Below are 20585 nucleotides of genomic sequence, written 5' to 3' on the forward strand. Positions count from 1 at the left end.
TCCTGTCACCATTTTTAAATCAAGGATCAGCCTGTCAGTCCTCAAGCAAAAAGGCCGAGAACTCATCCCGCCTGCAGGAGTGAGATTGTTTATGGCTTAATTTCTGCTCTGGAGGACATTTTTAATATTTACTAGCAATGTAGAGGACAGCTCCTGTCAAGACAAAAACATCGGCGCATCCATCTGTCAATCCAACGTCACGCCTCAGAGGAGATGATGCTAAAGAAGCCATTGGAGACACACTGACTGGGAAATCGGTCCAATTAATTATTAAATCAATAATTGTTAATTATTAAATTAATAATCAATTGGCTCATTAATTGAAGGAGACTCAAACTTAATATTTAAATTAAGTTGAGCTTGCCTGCGGAGCACCACATCTCTTTTTGATAATTTTATCAGGATAACAGATGAGAACCTCGTTGAATCAGTCATTAAAATGAAGGTTGTGCCCTTACTACAATTTTGTGAGTTCTTTGTTCAGCTTAGAGGTCACTATAAATTGATGAAACACACACACAGTAAACCAGGGGTTGAGTTTTGTGCACGTTTATTCTCTAACCTAGGTGGGATAATCTACTTAGAATTTCAAGAAGCAAAACTAACTACTATGATAGGAAATGAAACGAGAACTAAAATAATAAAAATAATCAAAGGAGAAGAAAAGAAGAAAAGAGAAACGGTCTTAACCAAGGTGATAGATTTCTTAAATCAAACCAACATGGGACCCACAATCAACCTAGTTTGCACCAATTTGTACTAGGGCGAAGGCCTGCAAAGTTGCACTTACAGAGGGGGTTGGTCTCAGAAGCAGGACCCTGGATGGAGACTCGCCAAGCCCGTTTGAAGAAGGGATGAAGAAGGTTCAGTTCAGGAGAGGGAGAGACAGGTCGTCCGGCTGGCCAACTGAGCGTCACGGAGTCAACCTGCTGGCTGGGAAGAGGCCCTCTTGATTGAGGCCTCGGTGCTTGGGAAAAGCACCATCCGTTGAGCCTTTGCAGGGACTAAAAGCAGCGTGTTTCGCTGCGCCTGTCGCTACACGCGATGGCTTCTGTGCGTTGCCGTGTGCTGGAGGTTAAGCTAGCTGGGCTAGCCCTTTGTCTGGCAGCCGCGCCGATGGAGACCAGGAAGGAGCCAAGGAGCAGCGAAGAAGCGGGAGCCAAAGAGCAGCGGAGAAGAGCAGCGGAAGAGAGAGAGCAGCACGCAGGGAGTGTGCTTTTAAATTGGGAAGGCGGCGGCCTCCACACCAGGGGGGGGGGGCCGGTTGAGACCACAGTGGAAAGTTACCAGCTGGGGGAGGTTTTTGGTTGACTAATCAGATTGAATCTGGATCCCATGTGTGTTAAGATTCTAAGGTCAGAATTCAACCAATGCAACACGTACAATTGAATACCTCAAATAAAATGTTACCTAGCTTACACTGTTAAAACGTGCATACACATGAAAGTTTAGTGGAGAATCTGCCACTGCAATGGAACATTTTCATGACATTTCATGGAGTCAACATTTCACAAATGGCAAACATAACATTTCATAATTCATTGTTCTGTTGCAAAATAAGAAAGTCAAGTTTCTAAGAAGGCTTTTACTGTTCTGATTTGTGTGTGTGTGCGCGTGCGCGTGTCAATCAGAGCGTTTGTGGGGGATGTTCTTGTCCTCCCCACCCCCCACAGTGGCATGTTCAGGCCACAGGAGCTCAATTCCTTTGGAACTGAGGTTGCAAAAAGTTACAACCGGCCGATAATCGTTACAACGTGCACAAATTAATTTTGCTGTTGACATATTTCCGCCTTTCCCCTTTTTCTCCACTTCTCTGTGAAGTCCTTGGTAAAATTAGAATTTAGGGGAAATTACGTTTGTCTCCGAACAATAAGCGTAGTAGGTTGTTTGCATTTTTGTGGATTTTTTTTTTTTTCAACAATGAAGAGGTTGCTATACAGAGGTTTGGATGGAGGGGAAAAATGTTTCTGAATGTGAAAACACGTTTTCTCATTCTGGTTATTTACACGTTTACATGCATTTTACGGTTAGTTAGTTTTAATGTCTTTATTGGAATAATACATTTTCTAGTTTATGCATAGATAGTGTTGGATAAAGATTTTTTTTTTTTTTAATTTCAGGGCTGACACCGATGCTGATGATTAGTAGTTTATGGATAACCGATATTTGGAGCCGATATTCATTTATTCAGGAAAAAGGGGGAGAAAGATTTTGATGTCATTTTTTAAAATACAAATACCAATCTTAACTTTGCTGTAATGTCTTAAAGCATGCTTAAAGGGATACTTGACTCATTGAGCAATTTTCAGCAGTGACAAGCTAATATTTTGTCCAGAATGAATTTGATAACTTCATTATTTTTCATGTAAAATTAATACCTTTTAAAAGGTAAATTTTCTACTTGCAGGCAGATCACCTGTTTTCTAGGTTTGGTCAGTAAAATGAGCCATGATTGGTCATTACCTACTTCCTCAGCACAGGTGATATCATCATCAGCCGACAGCAAGTAGAAAAATAACTTTTTTTACAGGTATTAATTGTATATGAAAAATAATGAAGTTACCACATTAATTATAGATAAAATATTTACTGCTAAAAACATTTTACTGCTGAAAATGGCTTGATGAGTCGAATATCCCTTTAACTCATTCACTCCTAGCCATTTTCACTGAAGCAACCCCCTTCACGCCTGGCTGTTTTACTGAATTTTGACTGATTTTGCATGGTCCACAGAATATCCTGTTCTATTGCTATAAAAAAAAACTACCAAACGAAAGTTTCATCATTATTAACAAACCTGTTGAAAACACTGGGAAAAAGAGCTTGTTGCAACCTGGCCCTGGCTGATCTCTTATACTCTGCTGCCCCCCGCTGGCCATTTTTGGTAATAACTACCATTGCTGTAAGCAACCTCTTCATGTCAGAAGCTGTATCAAAGCCTTCGGTTATGCTCTAGCATAAAACAAACAAACAAACAAACAAACAAACAAACAAACAAACAAACAAAAAACACACGTAGAAATACGTTTTTGGGAGTACAGGACAAAGTATTAAAAAAACGTATTTAGACATTTTTTGGGGGTTTGAATGAGTTAATGAACATTTTTTCAGACTTTTCAAAAGGTACTTTTTCCCTTGTGAGGAATAAGCGGTCAATAAAATGGATGGATAATTGACATCCTTTTATATATCAAACAAAAAGGTTCTGAACTCCCAAGGTTATCAGTTTGTCTTAATTAAAAAGTTAAATGCAAACTTAAGCAAGTAAATTCTATAGCTCTCAAGAGTTTTCTACAGCATTTTTTCCCCCCAAAATTTTAAAAATAACTGACGTCTTAAACTTTCTTTGTTTTAATGTCGAACAAAAACAAATGTTTCAGAAAGTTCCCAAGGTCAACAACATCTCTCAACTGAAAATTTTAATAAATAGTTCCATGAGATTAAAATGGTTTCAGATTTACTTTTTATCAGCTGTCAGAATTATTATTATTTTTTTAAAAAGGCTGATACCGATATTCATCGAAATGTCCAATCTCAGCGCCAATAATCGGCCAGACCGATTATCGGTCTATTCCTAGTTATTGACTACCATGGAAAAAAGACCTGCCTCGCACTTGCTCTCCTTCCTCTCTTTTCGTGAGCGGTGTCAGTCCTCAAGGGTCTTAACAGGTGGAGAAATCCAAACGTGAAAGTGAGAATCGGTTGGCCCCAGTGGAAGATTTTGAACGATACGCTCGTACATTTAATCAGAAGCCGAGTTGCCCTCAGACCGTTGCTGCAGCTGAGGTTCATTACTGTCACGTTTTGTCTTTTTGGGGGCGTTCCGATGTCATCCTCAATGACTTGTCCCTGCTCTTCGCTCACCCTCTGCAACTCCAAAATAACCGCTCGTCTTCTTCATTTGGCATCGTGACAGCTTCTCTGCTCCATCCTTGCAAAATTGAGCTGCATTCAGTGTTCCTGTCCCAACAGGTACCACACACACTTTGACATATCCCATAGGGCTAATTATTTCAGTACACATTTTTTGAAAAGACACAAAGGTGAAGGTGTGTTCCCAAGATGGAAAAGTCAAATGTCAAGTATGTGAAGTGGTATCTGAAGGAGAACATAGAATTCCAGACTGCTGGGGAGTTTTAAATTTCCCACTTGGAAGATAATATCCGAGTTTTCTAAAACCCCAATGACCAGTAGTCATACCGTTAATGGTGCAGCGATGCCTTATCCCTCTGAGAGTATGGTACTCATTGGGTACTACAAAGCACACTTTTCATTCTCTTTTCTTCTTAAACCCAACTGAAGTCAGCCTGTTTAGATGGGCGGCCTTGTCTCATGCTTACCGCGCCCCATTCCACCGTGGAACCAATGCTGAGTTGTACCAAGTTCCATACTACATACTCCAGGTATTATCAGACACATGCGACCAGGACAGCAGACATTCCTGTGAGACAATTTAATGAAGAGGCACTGTTTCTTGTCTGGGATTATTTTTAGAGCCATACATGACAGCCGAGCAGGGATTCCTGCCCTCCTTCCATGATAACGAGATGTGCACGAAGTAAAGGGTGACAGACGTGTTACTTCATTCCCAGAACAATAAATAAATCAACCTCTTCTCTCCATCATTCAAATTATACAAACTCTCTGTGGAAAAAGAAGTTTAAACATAAGGCAGGGGAGCATAAAACAGTCAAGGCCAATAAGAAAAGTCTGACCTGGATAATGCGGCAGCTGTGCCCAGTGACGCAGCGAATTAACAAGAGGCTGTGTGATGACCCCAAAAAATATGGTTGAAACGTCAAAAGTGGAATAAAAAAACACTTGTGTACAGGTAGAAACATTAAGAAAAAAAATCTTAGGTTTTGTTTTGGCACCTGAAAACTTTTTTTTTTTTTTTTTTTTTTTACACTCAAATTTCCTTTTAAACCCAAACTGAACGGGAGCAGGTTCTAAGGTTTGAGATTCAGATATAGGGCTGTCAAATTTAATCAAGTAATTGATGATCAAATTAATCAACATATTTACTATTTTACTATATTAACTCATTTGCTCCCAAAAAGATACATTCTATTTCAAATGTATTAAGTGTCCCAAAGATGTATTCATACGGTTTTTTTATTTATTTATTTTTTTATTATGCTAGACAGAGCACACAGAAGGCGTTGGTGCAGCCTCTCAACTGCAAAGAATGGTTGAAGAAATGGTAGTTAATGCACAAACGGCCAGTAGGTGTCAGCAGAGTATAAGAGATCAATCAGGGCCATGATGAAAACAAGCGGTTTCCCCACAATTCTAAGCAGATTTGTGAATAACGATGATAACTTAGCTATATTATAATGCTACTTGCTACAAAACGAAAACAGATATAAACATTTTTTTTCCCCTGATGAAAGAAGAGACTCTGATCTCTCTTTTGGTAGGTTCCATGTTTTTATAGCAATAGAACACAAAATTCTGTATGTCTTACAAAATCAGTCAAAATCCAGTAACCCAGGCGGGAGCAAAGGGGGTTGCTTCAGTGCTAATGGCTGTGAGTGATAATCGAGACGTTTGGAGCCATTTTTTTTTTTTTTTTTTTATTTAAAATTGTCCAAATCCTCAGATTTCAACAACAACAGTAGTTGTTCACTGATTTCTGTAGTCCTTTGTGGAAGAAGACTGATTATCATCTGTGTTTAATCAGATGAAGACATTTGCAAACATTTGTTTTTACTTTGGAAAATAACGACCGAACCGGTAACATAGTACAACATCAATCCTCCCCTTTTTTTTAATCAGTCTATGAATATGAAGTACAAAATAAACACCAATCACTGGTTAATAAACAGTAATCAGGGGGAAAAAATGTTTTTGTAATACACTTAAATGCAAAATTAAAATGAATCTGATTAATCAATCCGTGTCATTTTTGGTTGTGGATACAGAGACCACACTAATCCATTATTTATAAAACTAAAAACTTTAAAATGTAATGAATTGATGGAGTTTAATCGCCTTAAAATAATGTATAAAGCCCATCATGAAATTTTACCAGTTAATATACAAACCAAATTTATAAAAAGGGAAAGTGAGTATAAATTAAGAGAAACTGATTTTTTTTCCAAATATAAATACAGAACAAATCAAAAAGAACAATGTATTTCAACTCAAGGCGTCAGTCTGTGGAACAATTTGGATTGTAAAACAAAATCTTCTATTTGTATTTTTTTTTAAAAGTCTATAAAAACTCCAAAAATATATATAGCACAAGGACATACAGTTGAATTATTTTTTAATTATTTTGTACTATTGTTACACTGAAACCGCTTGACCGCTCACTGTTATTCATTTTGTGTTGATTATTTAATTGTATTTTTTTGTGTTGATTAGGGGCAGACATACGTTTTACTTTTTTCTATCCCCTTTCATTTCTTTTACTTTAAATAGTGAAATAAATTCAATTGAAATGTCTATATCTATAAGAGCCCTATGACTGACTGGCAACCAGTCCAGGTTGGACCCCGCTTCTCTCATCAAGTCAGCCGGGATGGGCGCCATTCAAATGTGAGCCTCTTCATAACAGTCTGTATAGAAAATGTATTTATGGACTGATGAATGGGAACACCCATTAGCGCGAACAAAAACGGGTCTGCTCAATGGCTCCTCCGAGGGCCTTTTTGGTGAATAAGGACACATGTCCGTCCGCAAGCTGGCCTTCCGCAGACTGATGAAGGGAGGAAGAGCGGCCCTGACTTCCGACGTTTTGTCGATACGGCGTAAAAAGAAATGAAAATCCGCCTTTTAATTTCATGCACGAAAAAGGACCGGAAGATTTGAATCCACTCGAACGTCACAAAGTAGGGAGCGGAGAGCTTTCCAGTGATCCACCCAGGAAGAAAGTCATCAAGACCACAAAACGCATTCACAAAATGAGATTGGCAATGAAATTTGCCTCCCGTGGCTTTGATTGATTTGCGGCTTGAAAAGTGGTCGCCATAGCTTTTGTGAAAATGTTTGTGCCCGCCACCAGAGTTGCATCTCCAACTGGGTGCCACCGCATCTCATTTATCACATTTATTTGTCTGCTCTGTTTTTCCACTTGTCTTTTAAGCTCCCAAATGTGTTGCCTGCTGTTATTTATTTAATTGCATTCTCTTTGTGCCGTCGAAGATTTTGACGCGTTGCTGTTCGCTTACTTTGATCAATCGTGGCCCAGCTGTTCCGGGAAGCACGTTTGGTTGGCAAATTTGAATAATCTTAAAGGAGGCGCGTTATGACATTTTCTTTTCACAAGTTAAAACGGTTCCCAGATGTCCTCATGACACGTCTGTCATTGCTTTTGTCAAAAATGCCCCAAGGATCAAGAATAACAGCATCCTTCTCACCCTCTTTTATATTGCTTGCTTCGGTCTTCTCGCTGATGATGATTTTTGTTACCATGAATTGTATTGTATTGTACTTGTGCATTTTTTCCAGAATATTTTTCAAGTTTGTTGTAGACCTTCACTTCAAAGTTCTAGGCATCATCACAAAAACACGACTTCATAACATTCTGACAAGAATGAATAATAATAGAAAATTGAAAATATAGTTTAATCCTTGTTCGACATACCAACCACATCTGCACCTCGATCAAATCTCACCAAGTCCTGTGGCGGGGAAGCTTTTCCATGTCCAGGATCTCCTTAACGCTCATCACGTCAGCGGGGATGACGGGAACAACATCAGAGTATGGGACTTCCTCGTCACTGTCGAATAGAGAGAATGGAAGTGATTGTAGTTGGATACCAAAAGACGACGATGCATTGATCTATTCTTGACACTTGAGCTTTTTTGTTTGTTTGTTTTTTTCAGCAGATAATTGATAATTAGGGGTGGGAACCTCTGGCGACCTCACAATGCGATACGATATGCGATATAAGGCTCACAATAATGATTATCTCAGGATATGACAATACCACGATTATCGATATATTGCTCAGGTAATAAATCCACGATAATCTACGATAAAACTAATCATAAAATAATAATAATAACATAAATAAAAAAAAAATAAATAAATACCAATAAATACCAACAAAAAATAAATAATGAATAAATTATAATAAAAAATAATCATATTATAACATAATATAAATAAATACAAATATAATAAAAATACATAATATGTAAATATATATATATATATATATATATATATATATATATATATATATATATATATATATATATATATATCATATATAAAATAAAATATATATATATAGCATATATAAAAATATAAATACAAAAAAATACAAATAATAATAATGCTAATAATAATAATAATAATAATAATAATAATAATAACAATAATAATAATCTGCAATTGGCTGGCAACCAGTTCAGGGTGTACCCCGCCTACTGCCCAAAGCCAGCTGAGATACGCTCCAGCACCCCCCGCGACCCTTGTGAGGAATAAGCGGTCAAGAAAATGGGTGGATGGAAGGATAATAATACTACTACTACTAATAATAATAATAAAAACTATGCTCATGAGGCTTCTTCACCTGAAGACTTCCGTCCATTTACCCGCCACTCTTATGCGGTGCTCCCCCTAGTGGCCCGCCAAGTAATTGCTCAATAAGTCATGAACAATGGAGCTGTTGTAGTGGCTGTATATTAATTACAAATATTGCAATACTTGCGTAGACGTATCGATAATCTATCAGGAGACAAAGTATTACGATTTATAGCGATATCGATATATCATCACATACCTATTAATAATTGATTACAACCCAAAATGGAAGCAAAATGTAGTTACTTCACACCAGCTGTCCAAGTATTGCTTTGCACACATACATAAAACAACTTCTTCCGTTATGGCTCCGATACGACCTCGTAGACACTCTTCCTACCATTCAGTGGATTTAACAGCAACGTAAAAAAAGTGCACAAATGCATTTTTTTTTAATGCGCAATATCAAGGATGCTTATCTGACAGAAAGGTTAATTGCTTTGTCATGAAAGATCAGGCAATTATCTGCAGAATATTGACCCAATAGGTCAGGATAAGTGCGCGGCGAGTGTCAAACTTTCCCTCACACATAATCTTGTCTATGTTATGTCTCTGATACGACCGTCCAAGACTATGCATAATTGTCATTGTACATTATACATTTGCTACCTTCTTCTTTCATTGTGGAAATCCGCTTCTGTCCTGACAATCGCGTTTTGTTTTTGTGGTTCAGTAAAAAAATAAAAAAATAAATAAATGTGAGGTACTCAATCATTTGGTGGTGGCAAATACGGTAGTCAAAAACGGTATTTTTTTCCCAGTGGTTTACATGAGCTGTGCTCTGCCTTTGTACTACCTGCAAATGTTCCGCAGACCACTTTGCAAGTGTCAAATTTTACTTGCTCATCGCCTACCCCCTAAATTGGAATATTCACAGGATGACGTTGCCTCTACGTTCTCTGTTGATTTTGTTTATACCAGGAGTGTCGAACGTAAGGCCCATGGCCCGGATCAGGCCCACAAAGGGGTTTAATCCGGCCCCCAATATGATCTTGTAAATTAAAAAAAAACAAAAAAAATCCAAACATAGAAATTTGTAGTTTCACAAGCTCAGATGAGCAATGCAATTTGTACACAGAATTGACATGGATGTCATGATTTTACGCACAACCTGAACTTAAAAAATAAAAAACATACATCAAACATGAACGTGCTGACATGGATTCACATACTATAACTTAACTTCATTAACTGTGCCTCACAATGCATTCTGGGAACAGTACAAGTGCAAAACAGTCAGATATAACATGCCCAAAACTCATACGGGCAAAGTGTTGCAGCATACCATTTCCCTTGTGAAGCATAATATGGGCATAAAAAATCTTCAAAGTTAAATTTCTTCACGTACCCGCTGGTATCCTGTTGGAAAAAATGACAATTCTTATCTTCGCAGACAGTAAGGAGCTTAAACGGATGATGTTTTTTTGAGGGGGGGGAACTCTTTTGACAAAGGCGCAAAAGTCAACAAAGACAAACAAAACAACAAAGTGTCGTTAAGAGCGTCTGACAGTCAGGCGCTCTTTGAAACGTCAATTGCGCTAATCCCGTGTCAGCATGACGCTTGTGGATAAAACCAGCCAGTGAGTTTCGTTCGCGACTTGTTGGTGTTTTTTTACCAACACTCGCTTGCAGAAACGTTACGTCGGCGTATGCGGATTCGACGCACTTCACTGCAAGCCATTCTGTGCTTTTCATGGTATATTTATCGCAAATGACACTTTCCTTCTTGAGATTAGTGTTAAGGACGCCACGTGCGGCTTTGTCGTGTCGCACGGCGTGTTTGTTTTAGCCTTTCTCTTCCGCGAGAAGCCTTCTCTCCTCTTGTGGCACAAAATCGAATCCACCGCATGACCTGTTTTCGCTTAAGTGAGATAAAGCTGATGAGTTTATTCCTCTCATACACACACACACACACGCACACACACGCGCACACGAGCGTGCATTCACAGTCTATAGGGAGCTTATATAATAAGGTAGAACGGGCCACTTGATGTGATCACGAGATGGTTATGACAATAAAGCTCAATGGGTATTTACATCATAGTGACAACGTTTTTATGCATGCTATGCACTGGTTGTTTTGCTGGAGATTCTATCTAGCAGTCATGCAGCGGTGTCAAAAGTACTCATTTCCTTTGCCCAAGTGAGGTTAAAACGACAGCTAGGGTTGTGCATTTCTACAATCAAAGAGGATTTGATGCGTATCTTGTGTCATGGCGATGACAAATGTTTCAAGAACGGTACATTTTCAAGTGGAACAATTCAATTTGATATGATACAGTTGTAGTTTATCGTGTTTACTACTGATAATGTGTAACATGTAAAAGCCCTCTACAGCCTCATACATACTATTCTACCTCGATACGATTCAAGGACGGTAAATTTTAAAATGTAAACGGTTCGGTTCAATGAAAACATATTTTGTGATTAAAATCATTGTTTGTTACACCACTAGTACAAACTCTAAAATGTACAATATTTGTTTTAAAAATCTAACAAGTTCAGGGATCTTCCAGGGGTGGTAGTATGTCTTCAAAAGTTAAATCAAAACTTAAGTAAATAGCTCCCTATTGTTTGCTTCAGTAAATAAAGTGTTTTAAAAAATCTTGGAAGTATTGAAATTTTACTTTCAAACAAAAACAGAAGGTGCAGAGAGTTCCCTGGGTCTATTATTGTTAAATGGATCAATTATCGGCCGTATGATTCTTCAAAATGGCCGATGCCAACATTCGTCAAAATGCTGAATATTGGCGTCGATAATCGGCCCAGCCTATAATCGGTCTATCCCAAGTCAATACTCAAGTACAGACACCTAAAAAAAAAAAAATCTACTAAGTATAATAAGAAAATATGTCCGTTTCTTTACTTCCCACCACTGCAGTCGCGCTCAGACAGACAATAGATAGAGGTGGAAAATCCAGGTCCAGAAAGTAAAAACCCTGCCACAGTTGGGCTTTAGCCCCAGGTGCTAGCTAGCTAGTTAGCTAGCTCCCTCCCATGGTGCTCATTTACCTGCTAGGGCGCTAGCTTTCACTAACAAGCTAGCTAGCTTGCATTACAGGCTAAAGCCAAATTGTGGCAGGATTTTTACCTTCAGGTGCCAGCTAGCTGGCTCCCATGGTGCTCATATACCTGCTAGGGAGCTATAGCTAGCTAGCATCAGGGGGTAAAGCCAAACTGTGGCAGGGTTTTTACTTTCTGGACCTGGATTTGCCACCTCTGACAATAGACACACGTGTAAGTCTACACCAAAGCACCGTGTCCATTTAAAGCACACAACAATCGAGTTAGCTGACCTTTGTGGGCCTGCCAACAAGCGTTTTGTCATCATCATCATCAAGGTCACTTGAGGCATCCTTGTAACTGGAGAAGCAGCTGGCTGAAGCCCGCAGGCACCCCGTCGGTGACCCTTTATTTAGACTGTTACAAATTTTTGTTTATTTTTCCACTAACAGTTGGGGGCTAAACACTCTAGTGTGACACAAACGTCTCGTTAAAAAAAAAAAAGAAAAAAAAGAAAAAAAAAGTGTGCTGTTGTTACGTCGTAAAAACAAGCAGCATCTCCTATATTTACTCAGGTGCGACAGCCAGCTTCCGTTGTGAGCCTCTAAGCCCCGAGGCGTCGCTTTCAACCAAGGCCCTCATTTTACAAATGGCTATGCAAATCCGCACGCCACTTCTCGTTTTTCTTTTTGTTTGCAAGCCTGGGAAATTTTCCTCGTGTTTCATCACGGCACGCACAGAACAACTTCTGCTTTTTTTGGGGAGATCTTATTTTTGTTTCTTTCTTCTTTGTATAGACTCCCTTTGAGAGTAAGCTGAAAGGCCGAGGCCGTTGAATTATGTAGCGCGCAGCCCGCGGCCCCTCGCAGTATCGCTCCGGCACGCAGAACGCCGTCACATGCATATAAACGACTGACAAACACGCGAGCGTGCACGAGCTGCGTACGCCATCTTGCATTGTTTGCGCTTTGCCAACATTAATAACAGCTTCCTCAATTTCCCGCAGAAAGGGGAAATAAAAAAAAAAGGGAATAAAAATGCTGCGCGGGTAAACAGCGAGACGAGTCCGAAGAGCGCTCGCTTTTTAAATCAAATCTGAAAGCCTTCCGCCGAGGAGGAAATTTTACAGCGCTACCTCCCGCTAACACGTCTGCTGCATAGTTTTTGACTGGAGGCGCGATGTCTTTGGGTTCGTCATCTGTCCGTCACATTACCATTTAATTATTTTCAAGAGTGAGTTTGTTAGTTTTGTTAGTTTTAGATTTTACTTAAATAGTTCTTTATTTGTTATTAGTTTTAGTATTAGATTTTGTGTTTAAAAATTGTGTGTATTTCTTATGTGCAAGATTAAAAAAAAAAAAAAAATCACGGTAAGTACTGTTAGGGATGTAATGATATCAAAACATCACGATATCATATCACGATACGAAGGTCACGATACGATAATTATCACGATATTATGCGGAGATTGGCAATACAAAAAAAGAGCTCATACTAAAAAAAATAAAAAAAATAAAAAAACAACGCAATATTGTACTTTTGTTCATTACATCAATGAAAAATGTAAAAATATTATAAATATTCTACTAAAAAATATATATATATATATATATATATATATATATATATATATATATATATATATATATATATATATAGAGGCATTGAGTTCCTCCACATATTGACTCTGTTCCTATTACTTCATCTGACCATTAGCATTGATTTTAAACATAGAAAGGCCAAAACATGCCTTGTGAAAATTAAACTGCACTAAAAAACTAGGCACCAGAGGGTGCTAGAACTGCACATACCTAACTTTTTTTGAACTGATGTGCTGCTTTTAATATCGTGACATAACGACAACGATATATTGTGGCAGTTTTAATATCACAATATCACGATATTGCCATTATCGTTACATCCCTAAGTACTGCGTAGGGAAAAATTGAAGAAAAATATTTTAAAAACAACCATCCTTGTTTGCCAAGTTGCTGACTTTTAACATGGATTTGTGGCTTGAATTCTTAACGGCCATGTTGTAATATCAAAATAAATTCCTTTAAAATCAACCCCAAATGCTCTTGTATTAAATCAATTGCCATAGAAAAAAAACGGACATTTTTGCAGCAATTATAGTAGTTTCTGTTAGTTTTTATTTTTATAAAAGCATTTTTTTAATTAACCAAAATGTTTTTCAATTATTTAGTTATTTTCCGTAATTGAAAATAATCTTGTTAATTAGATGCACTGTAAAAAAATATAACGTTTTGTTTTTTTTATTTTACAGGTTTGGTTTTTTTTAATTAAAAAAATAATAATTTAATTTACAAAAATAAACTGATTTTACATGTCCAATGTAAAATAACATGAAATCACTGTAACTGTAAAAACACAATATTTCTGTTCTTTTGTTTTGAAAGATTAATCACTATTTTTTGTCATATACTGTTGTATTACATACTTCGCCATATCTTAAAAGTAATTTTCTGTTATTTCACAGTATTTTTCTGGCGCCCCACCTGCTGGAAAATTAGTTTTTTTTTTCAACAATATTTTTTTTACAGTGCAGTTGACAACATCAGTGAAAGAAAACCGGTGAAGTTGCTCGGAAGCACACATATTTCTTGGGTCCGAGTGCGTACAAACACTCGATTTGGCACCTCGAGGTGAAGGTCTTCTTGTGACTGTGCGATGACACCGCCATGCTGCAAGACATGCTGGACGACTCTTCCTCCCGCTCTCGACGCATCGTCGTCCTGGTTTCCATGGTAACCCCCAACAGGCACCTGTGGAGGTGCGTGGGAGGAAAGCGGTTGAGCTTGTTTCTTTGTTCTGAAGATAACTGAATGTTACATCTACGATTCAGAGGTTGCCTATGAATTATTGTTTGCATATCATGGCTGGTCACATCATAAGTTTGATGCAATGAGTGTGCAAAAGTCGAAGTGAAATGCATTCAAACATGAATTGTTTGTAATTTGGACTACAAAAGGGTGGAACATTCCTGTCAAAATTCTGAAAATGTTCCTTGAATTGATCAAATTCTCAGTTAAAATTTGAATAATGTATAAAAAAAATAAATCTGTTAATAAATTCTTTAAAATCTTGATTTGAATTCACGGTTTTCATGGGGAGTCTCAAAAAATGCATTGAAATTACTTGTATTTTTCCATAATATTCTAAAGTTTTTAATGAAATGCTCTATATTTTTCATTACAATTAGCAAATATTCATTTAAAATTCTCTAACATTCCTTTGAAATGAAGGCAATTAATTTGTTAGAATTTCCCCCCATTTTTTTTTTCTAAATCTCGCTTCTTTAATTTTTCAAAAATGTTTGTTTTTATACAATTCACCAAAAAATCTTTTCATGAGGTTTTAGGCAAGAAGAATTTGAAAATGAAACTTGGCACAATGCCCACCGTTTCCCACACATTCCCGTTAAATTCCACGGAAAACTGTCCAACTTTGAAATGACTCTGCTTTTCGTTTCATCGCTGTTGATTCAGTGTCAATGGGCTGAAGTGTTTTTTCGGCCTGGTTGAACACATGTTATTTCCGACCCTTATTAAATGAATCAGCCCTTTTTGTTTTGCTGCTAATGACTCTCCCGTCGAGGTCCGCCGCTCTCCTCACCGCCATTAATCATACAGCTGCTCCCGGTAAGCCAATGTTCTTATGCGACCAAACAAACAAAATCAGGTCGCTGTTGAGTTATAGCTTCATTCGCCCACTTCTACAAACGGCGGCCGTTTACACAAATGTAATGTGTCTCTCGCAATTAAACCGTGTCGGGAAGAGCGTGTTGGCTAACGTGCTAATAGGCTAATGTGCCTCCCCTGTTGGCTCCTTTGTTTGTATCTCGGTGGTGTTAAGACAAGATGAGAGCTTTGTTTGTGTTCACTGACGGCTTTATTCCCATCCAACTAATTAAAATGGACCTGTATCCAAAAGCAACAGTGCTTTTTCTTTACATACTCTCAGCAACAAAGAACATTATGTGTACATTCTCCAACTTTTCCATTAATAGTTTCAAAAAGCTTGCATTCAAATTCTCCAAATGTCTGTCAAAGGGTTCGGGTGAATCAGTGAATCACTGCTTATGCATGTCTGATCTCCTCGGGCATGTTGTTCCAGCTGAGGCCCCTTAAGTGGATGACGCACCGTGGCATCTATTAGAGGGAAGGCCACCAGTAAAATAGAAAATTACACTGTCAACAGATGACCAAATAATACTATTTCCTCTTGGTATTGTTGTTATGGGGAAATGCTTCGTCCCGACTGAAAACAAACTCGCTTTCCTGTCTTCCCCTAGTGTGTAATTAAATCCTGCAACTATTATGGCCTTAAAAAAAAAAAAAAAGGTAAGACTGTAAAAACGTATAAAGACCCGAGAGATAAGCAAAAAAAAGAGGGAAATTGTAGCCGGCAACACAGGTTGGCTAATCAGTGTGGCGCAGGTGCAGCCTTTGAGGCGGCATTGTTTTTATGTCAACGAGGACGACTGTGCGCTCTAAATTGCAAGTAACCTTTACCGTGCAAGAAAGGCGGAAAATTTGCATGCCACCTGTGCTAAATAACGTCCGTGGATATTTTTAACAAACACCATTGTTAAAAAGATGCAGCATTTTTAAGTAATGCATTTGTTTTCTATAGCGCGTATCCTGACTAGGGTCACGAGAGAAGCGAAGTAATGCCCTGGACTGGTCGGCAGCTAATTGCAAAGTACACAGTCAGTACATAGTCAAACAGCCTGGGGAAAACCCTTGCGAGATTCACACCCAGAACCTCTTGACTGTGAGGCAGACGTGCTACGAAGCATCCTGCAAAAACAACAAAGGACTAAGAAGTGGAGGGCTTTTTCTTATCTGAGTCAATCTCCAGACTTAAACGCTACAGAGAATGCATTTGACCTGCTGAAGAGGAGTAACCACTGAAACTTTCATTCATCTATTCACTTTGGATAGCTCGAGACTTCATTATTGTTGGCTTTTTAAAGAACTTATAAAAGCCCATTTGGGAAACAAGTGTCTTTTTTTATTAGGGGTATCAAAATTAGTGCATTTATTTTGAGTTAAGTTAAAGTTCTTTTAACGCCACTAATTTTCTTTAACCTGCGATTTAATGATTGCTCTAAACTTGGAAAGCCTCTAGTGTGGAAATTCCAGTCACAACACAGCAGACATGCCCACATCACAATTTAGCTGTAATAAATGTAATAATAATGCATATATTTGTGGAGACTGGGGTCAACTGTGCAAAATTTCACATTACTTCATGTTAAAGATTAGATAGCTCTTAATATGAAAAGAAAAATGCACTGAGCTGTCACCAACGTTTTACAAATGCAATTATGCCATCTAGTGGCACAAAAATGACCTCAACACAAATCAATATCACACTCGTTTTTTACAGTATAGTACATCTTTTAATTTTAACTTAATTTTATGAATTATTTTTAAATTACTGTACCGATGACTACAAGATGCAACCATATTTCTATTAGATAACCGCCCCCCCCCCCCCCCCCCCACACACACACACACACACACACTTTTGTTAAGATTGTGAACATTTGGGGGAAAAAGAATTATTGTATATTTAGAACACATATAAAATTTGTGATTCATCGTGAGTTAACTATTGAAGTCTTGCGATTAAATACGATTAAAACTTTTAATCGCCTAACACCCCTACTTTTTATGAAAGGATAATAAAGTATGTAGTAGTTTTTTTCTTACATAAATTTTTTTTTATGTACAAATCCCGGCTTTTACAAATTTCTACTTTTTTCTACCGGTGTACAATTTTTTTTATTTTTTTTATTTTTTTTTTACAAGTTACTTTTGCACCATATTTACCTCCATAATAAAGCCCTTGAAGACTTTGTATGGATCCACGGACACCAATTTACTCTAACAATCGGCGACCTGAACCCCCAAAAGTTTGAGAAACCTTGCTCAAAGCCAACACTTGCTTTACTACACAAATTTAAATGAAAACTGCTATTGAAATTTTAAGGACATAAATACAAGCCAATACAAGCCAAATAAATGCCAAAAGATACATTAACTTCGTGTGTGGATGAAAGAAAGTCCCAAATGCATTGAAAAAAAAATTCTGTGATCGTCACTCACTCTTTCCCTCAAGGAAGCAGGTAGAATCCTCCGGATCGCAACGTTTCTGTGAAGCCGAAACACCCTCGCTTTGTATGACCTCTCACGTTCTGTTACCGTCTCATCCCTTTGTGGTCCGTCCGGATGAAGCGACACAATACTCAAATATAGACCGATGACCACCTCCCCATGCACTCAGTTGCAGCCATACATAAACAGTAGTCAGGTCGAATTAAAAGACTTGTGCTGGCTATGGGATGAAGCAATAGGATATGATGAATGACCAGAGCAGCTGATGGGAACAGCTGGAATGCTCTCGGGAGAACAACGGGCTTCACATGTATCCTTGATAACTTTGACTGGGAGAAAGATGTGTTTATTTAATTTAATGCAGCGGAGGCTCTCTAAAGTCTAGTTAGTATAATTCGGAATTTGACCAAAGACCTCTGCACTTCGCGAGGCCTCATATCATCAAGTATCAAAGGATCAGCTTGCTTTTTGCCCAACACTCCAAAAAATGCAGAGAAAATGCATGTGCAAAACCTGTTGCTGTGTTGCAATTGTAACTACTAATTGATATAACGATATCTAAACATCACAATGCGATAAATTTCACGATATGAGGTTGGTGATATTAACTTATTCACTTAGAGCCATTTTAACTGAAGCAACCCTCTTCCCTCCCGGCTGTTTGACTGGATTTTGACTGATTTTCCAAGACCCACAGAATATTGTGTTCTGTTACTATAATAACCTACCAAAAGAAAGATTAGTCTCTTCTTTCATCAGAACCCCCCCCGTATGTTTCTATCCGTTTTCGCTTTGAAGCAATTAACATAAAAATATAGCTAGGTTTCATCATTATTCTCAAATCTGTTTAGAATTGTGGGTAAATCAGCTTGTTTTCAACATGGCCCTGGTTGATCTCATATACTCTGCTGCCACCTGATGGCCATTTTTGTAATAAATACCTATAGCTTCACCTGTTCTCTGCAGTTGAGAGGCTGCATCAAAAACTTAAAAAAAAAATCCAAACATCTTTGGGACACTTAAAACATTTAAAATAGAACATAGTTATACGTTTTTGGGAGCAAATGACTCACGATAAAAAACAAAAAGCTCTCTTTAGACTTCATGATGGTTTGAGTGTATGCTATTACGCTACTCCAATAAAAACAGAAGAAAGGAAAGAAACACTTCTAATTTCTTGTAATTAAAAGTGGCAATGTTTTTGTTTGGATGAAAATATAAAAGACTTTTCTCTCTGCAAATGCTACTTTCCACTCAAGAGCAGATGGTTATATAGACGTTGGAGGGTTATTTATAAGCTCTTAAATGGGAACGCACCTGCCTGTGGAATATATGCAACAATATGAGCTTGGGTTTCCAGACTGGCCCTTCTCATCATGACACCAGCAATGACTGTCAGACTAAGAATAACCAGTGGGACAAAGCAGCTGTGAGGGGACCACCTTTTATTAGCGAGACATCCTGGTCCGCCCGGGATCTGCGCTATCTTTAATTTCTCGTCGGGGATTTCCACTCAACTTGAGTCGGCGGAGATGGAGTGCAAAAAATCAAAGTCCAGCAATCAAGCAAAACAAATCAATTCTAAGTGTTAGTAAGATTTAAGTGGAGGAAGTTGAACGCCTCTATTGACAGAGTACTTCCGTGTGGCAGAAACTGATTGACTACTGCTGACTTGTACTGAAAATGATTACAAAAATATATTGTTAGAAATCATGATTCAACTCATTCACTTTCTGCTTTCTGTCAAGTGACATAAAAGTACAGTATTTGTTTTCTCGTGGTTGGAAATCGCTTGAGCTTTTGCCACTCGGAAGTACGTGTGATGTCGCTCTGCTGACAGAATATCATAAAATAAGGCTTTGTTACTTCTACAATACGCATAAAACATTTGGTGGGGGCATCTCCGTAAAGAGTTTTCCATTAGATGTCTGCCAATAGTTGATGGTTTTACTTTATTATGGTTTTATGAGCGCAATGAATTTCTCTTTGTACGGTGGAGACGGTTAAGAATGTGGTCAAATGTGACTTAAAACATTGCCCGTACAGTTAGATTTTATGGTGGCGACAATCACTTCACATTATTTTCAACAGGGACAATTTGTGCAAAATCCTCTGACATCAAACGGCTTCATCTAGGGCTGTGCAATTAATCAAAATTTAATTACAATTTCAAGTATGACACTCCACAATTACAAAATTGGCATAATTGTAAACAAAAATAAAAGATTATAATAATAATAATAATTTTGAGTTGTTTAAATTTATATAGTTGCTCTTTTTTTAATTTATAAAATAAATAATTCAATAAATCATGTTTGGTCCAAAAGAAACTTGCATAATCTGTGTTTCAACGAAATGTATTTGTCTTAATATTTTTTACGTTTAAATATTGTCTTGTTTTGCACCCAAAAAAGCAAATGATCATCCTAATCGTGATTTCAATTATTACCAAATTAATCGTTATTAATATTTTCTTCATAATCTAGCAGGCCTACTTCAGGTTGCTTCAGAGTGGTGAAGTCGTCAGGAGACCAGAGGAAGGATCAAAGGAAAGAAAGATGAATCAAAGTTAAATCCAGCACCAACCAGACACCACCTGCCACCCACAGGGTTACAAAACCAAATTGTAGCTTAAACATTGCCTGTACGTTTATGATGGTGAAAGTTTCTGTGAGGCAGGTGTCAACTAGTGTCAACAATTGTGGTTCATTGAAAAAACAAGAGCGAAAACACTGAGACTCTCCCATCCCATTTGAAATACTTTTAAAATTGAACATCCCACCCATGCACATTCATGGAATTTTGTGTGGTAATAGAGTTGTTGCTTTAAAAAAAAAAAAAAAAAAAAAAAAAAAAAGGATTCAGTTCAGCTTCCTCTGGGTATTCGTTGAGCTCAC

The 20585-nt window shown here is 37.8% G+C and overlaps 1 protein-coding gene across 4 annotated transcripts in view; it reads right to left on the reverse strand.

Moving 5' to 3' along the window:
- myom3 (myomesin 3) overlaps positions 1-20585 on the reverse strand; it is an 80735-nt gene that overhangs the window by 50582 nt on the left and 9568 nt on the right. For 3 of the 4 annotated variants that reach the window (XM_077527704.1, XM_077527706.1, XM_077527705.1), the window contains exons 2-3: positions 14203-14328; positions 7623-7727 (exon numbers count right to left, since the gene is read on the reverse strand). In XM_077527704.1, coding sequence (XP_077383830.1) covers positions 7623-7727; positions 14203-14309 — 212 coding nt within the window. In that variant the 5' untranslated portion in view covers positions 14310-14328. Of the gene's footprint in view, positions 1-790; positions 1990-7622; positions 7728-14202; positions 14329-20585 lie in introns of those variants that run through there. The other variant, XM_077527707.1, reaches the window with a different exon arrangement.

This window comes from Festucalex cinctus, chromosome 7 (genome assembly GCF_051991245.1).
Source record: "Festucalex cinctus isolate MCC-2025b chromosome 7, RoL_Fcin_1.0, whole genome shotgun sequence".
Classification (NCBI taxonomy): domain Eukaryota; kingdom Metazoa; phylum Chordata; class Actinopteri; order Syngnathiformes; family Syngnathidae; genus Festucalex; species Festucalex cinctus.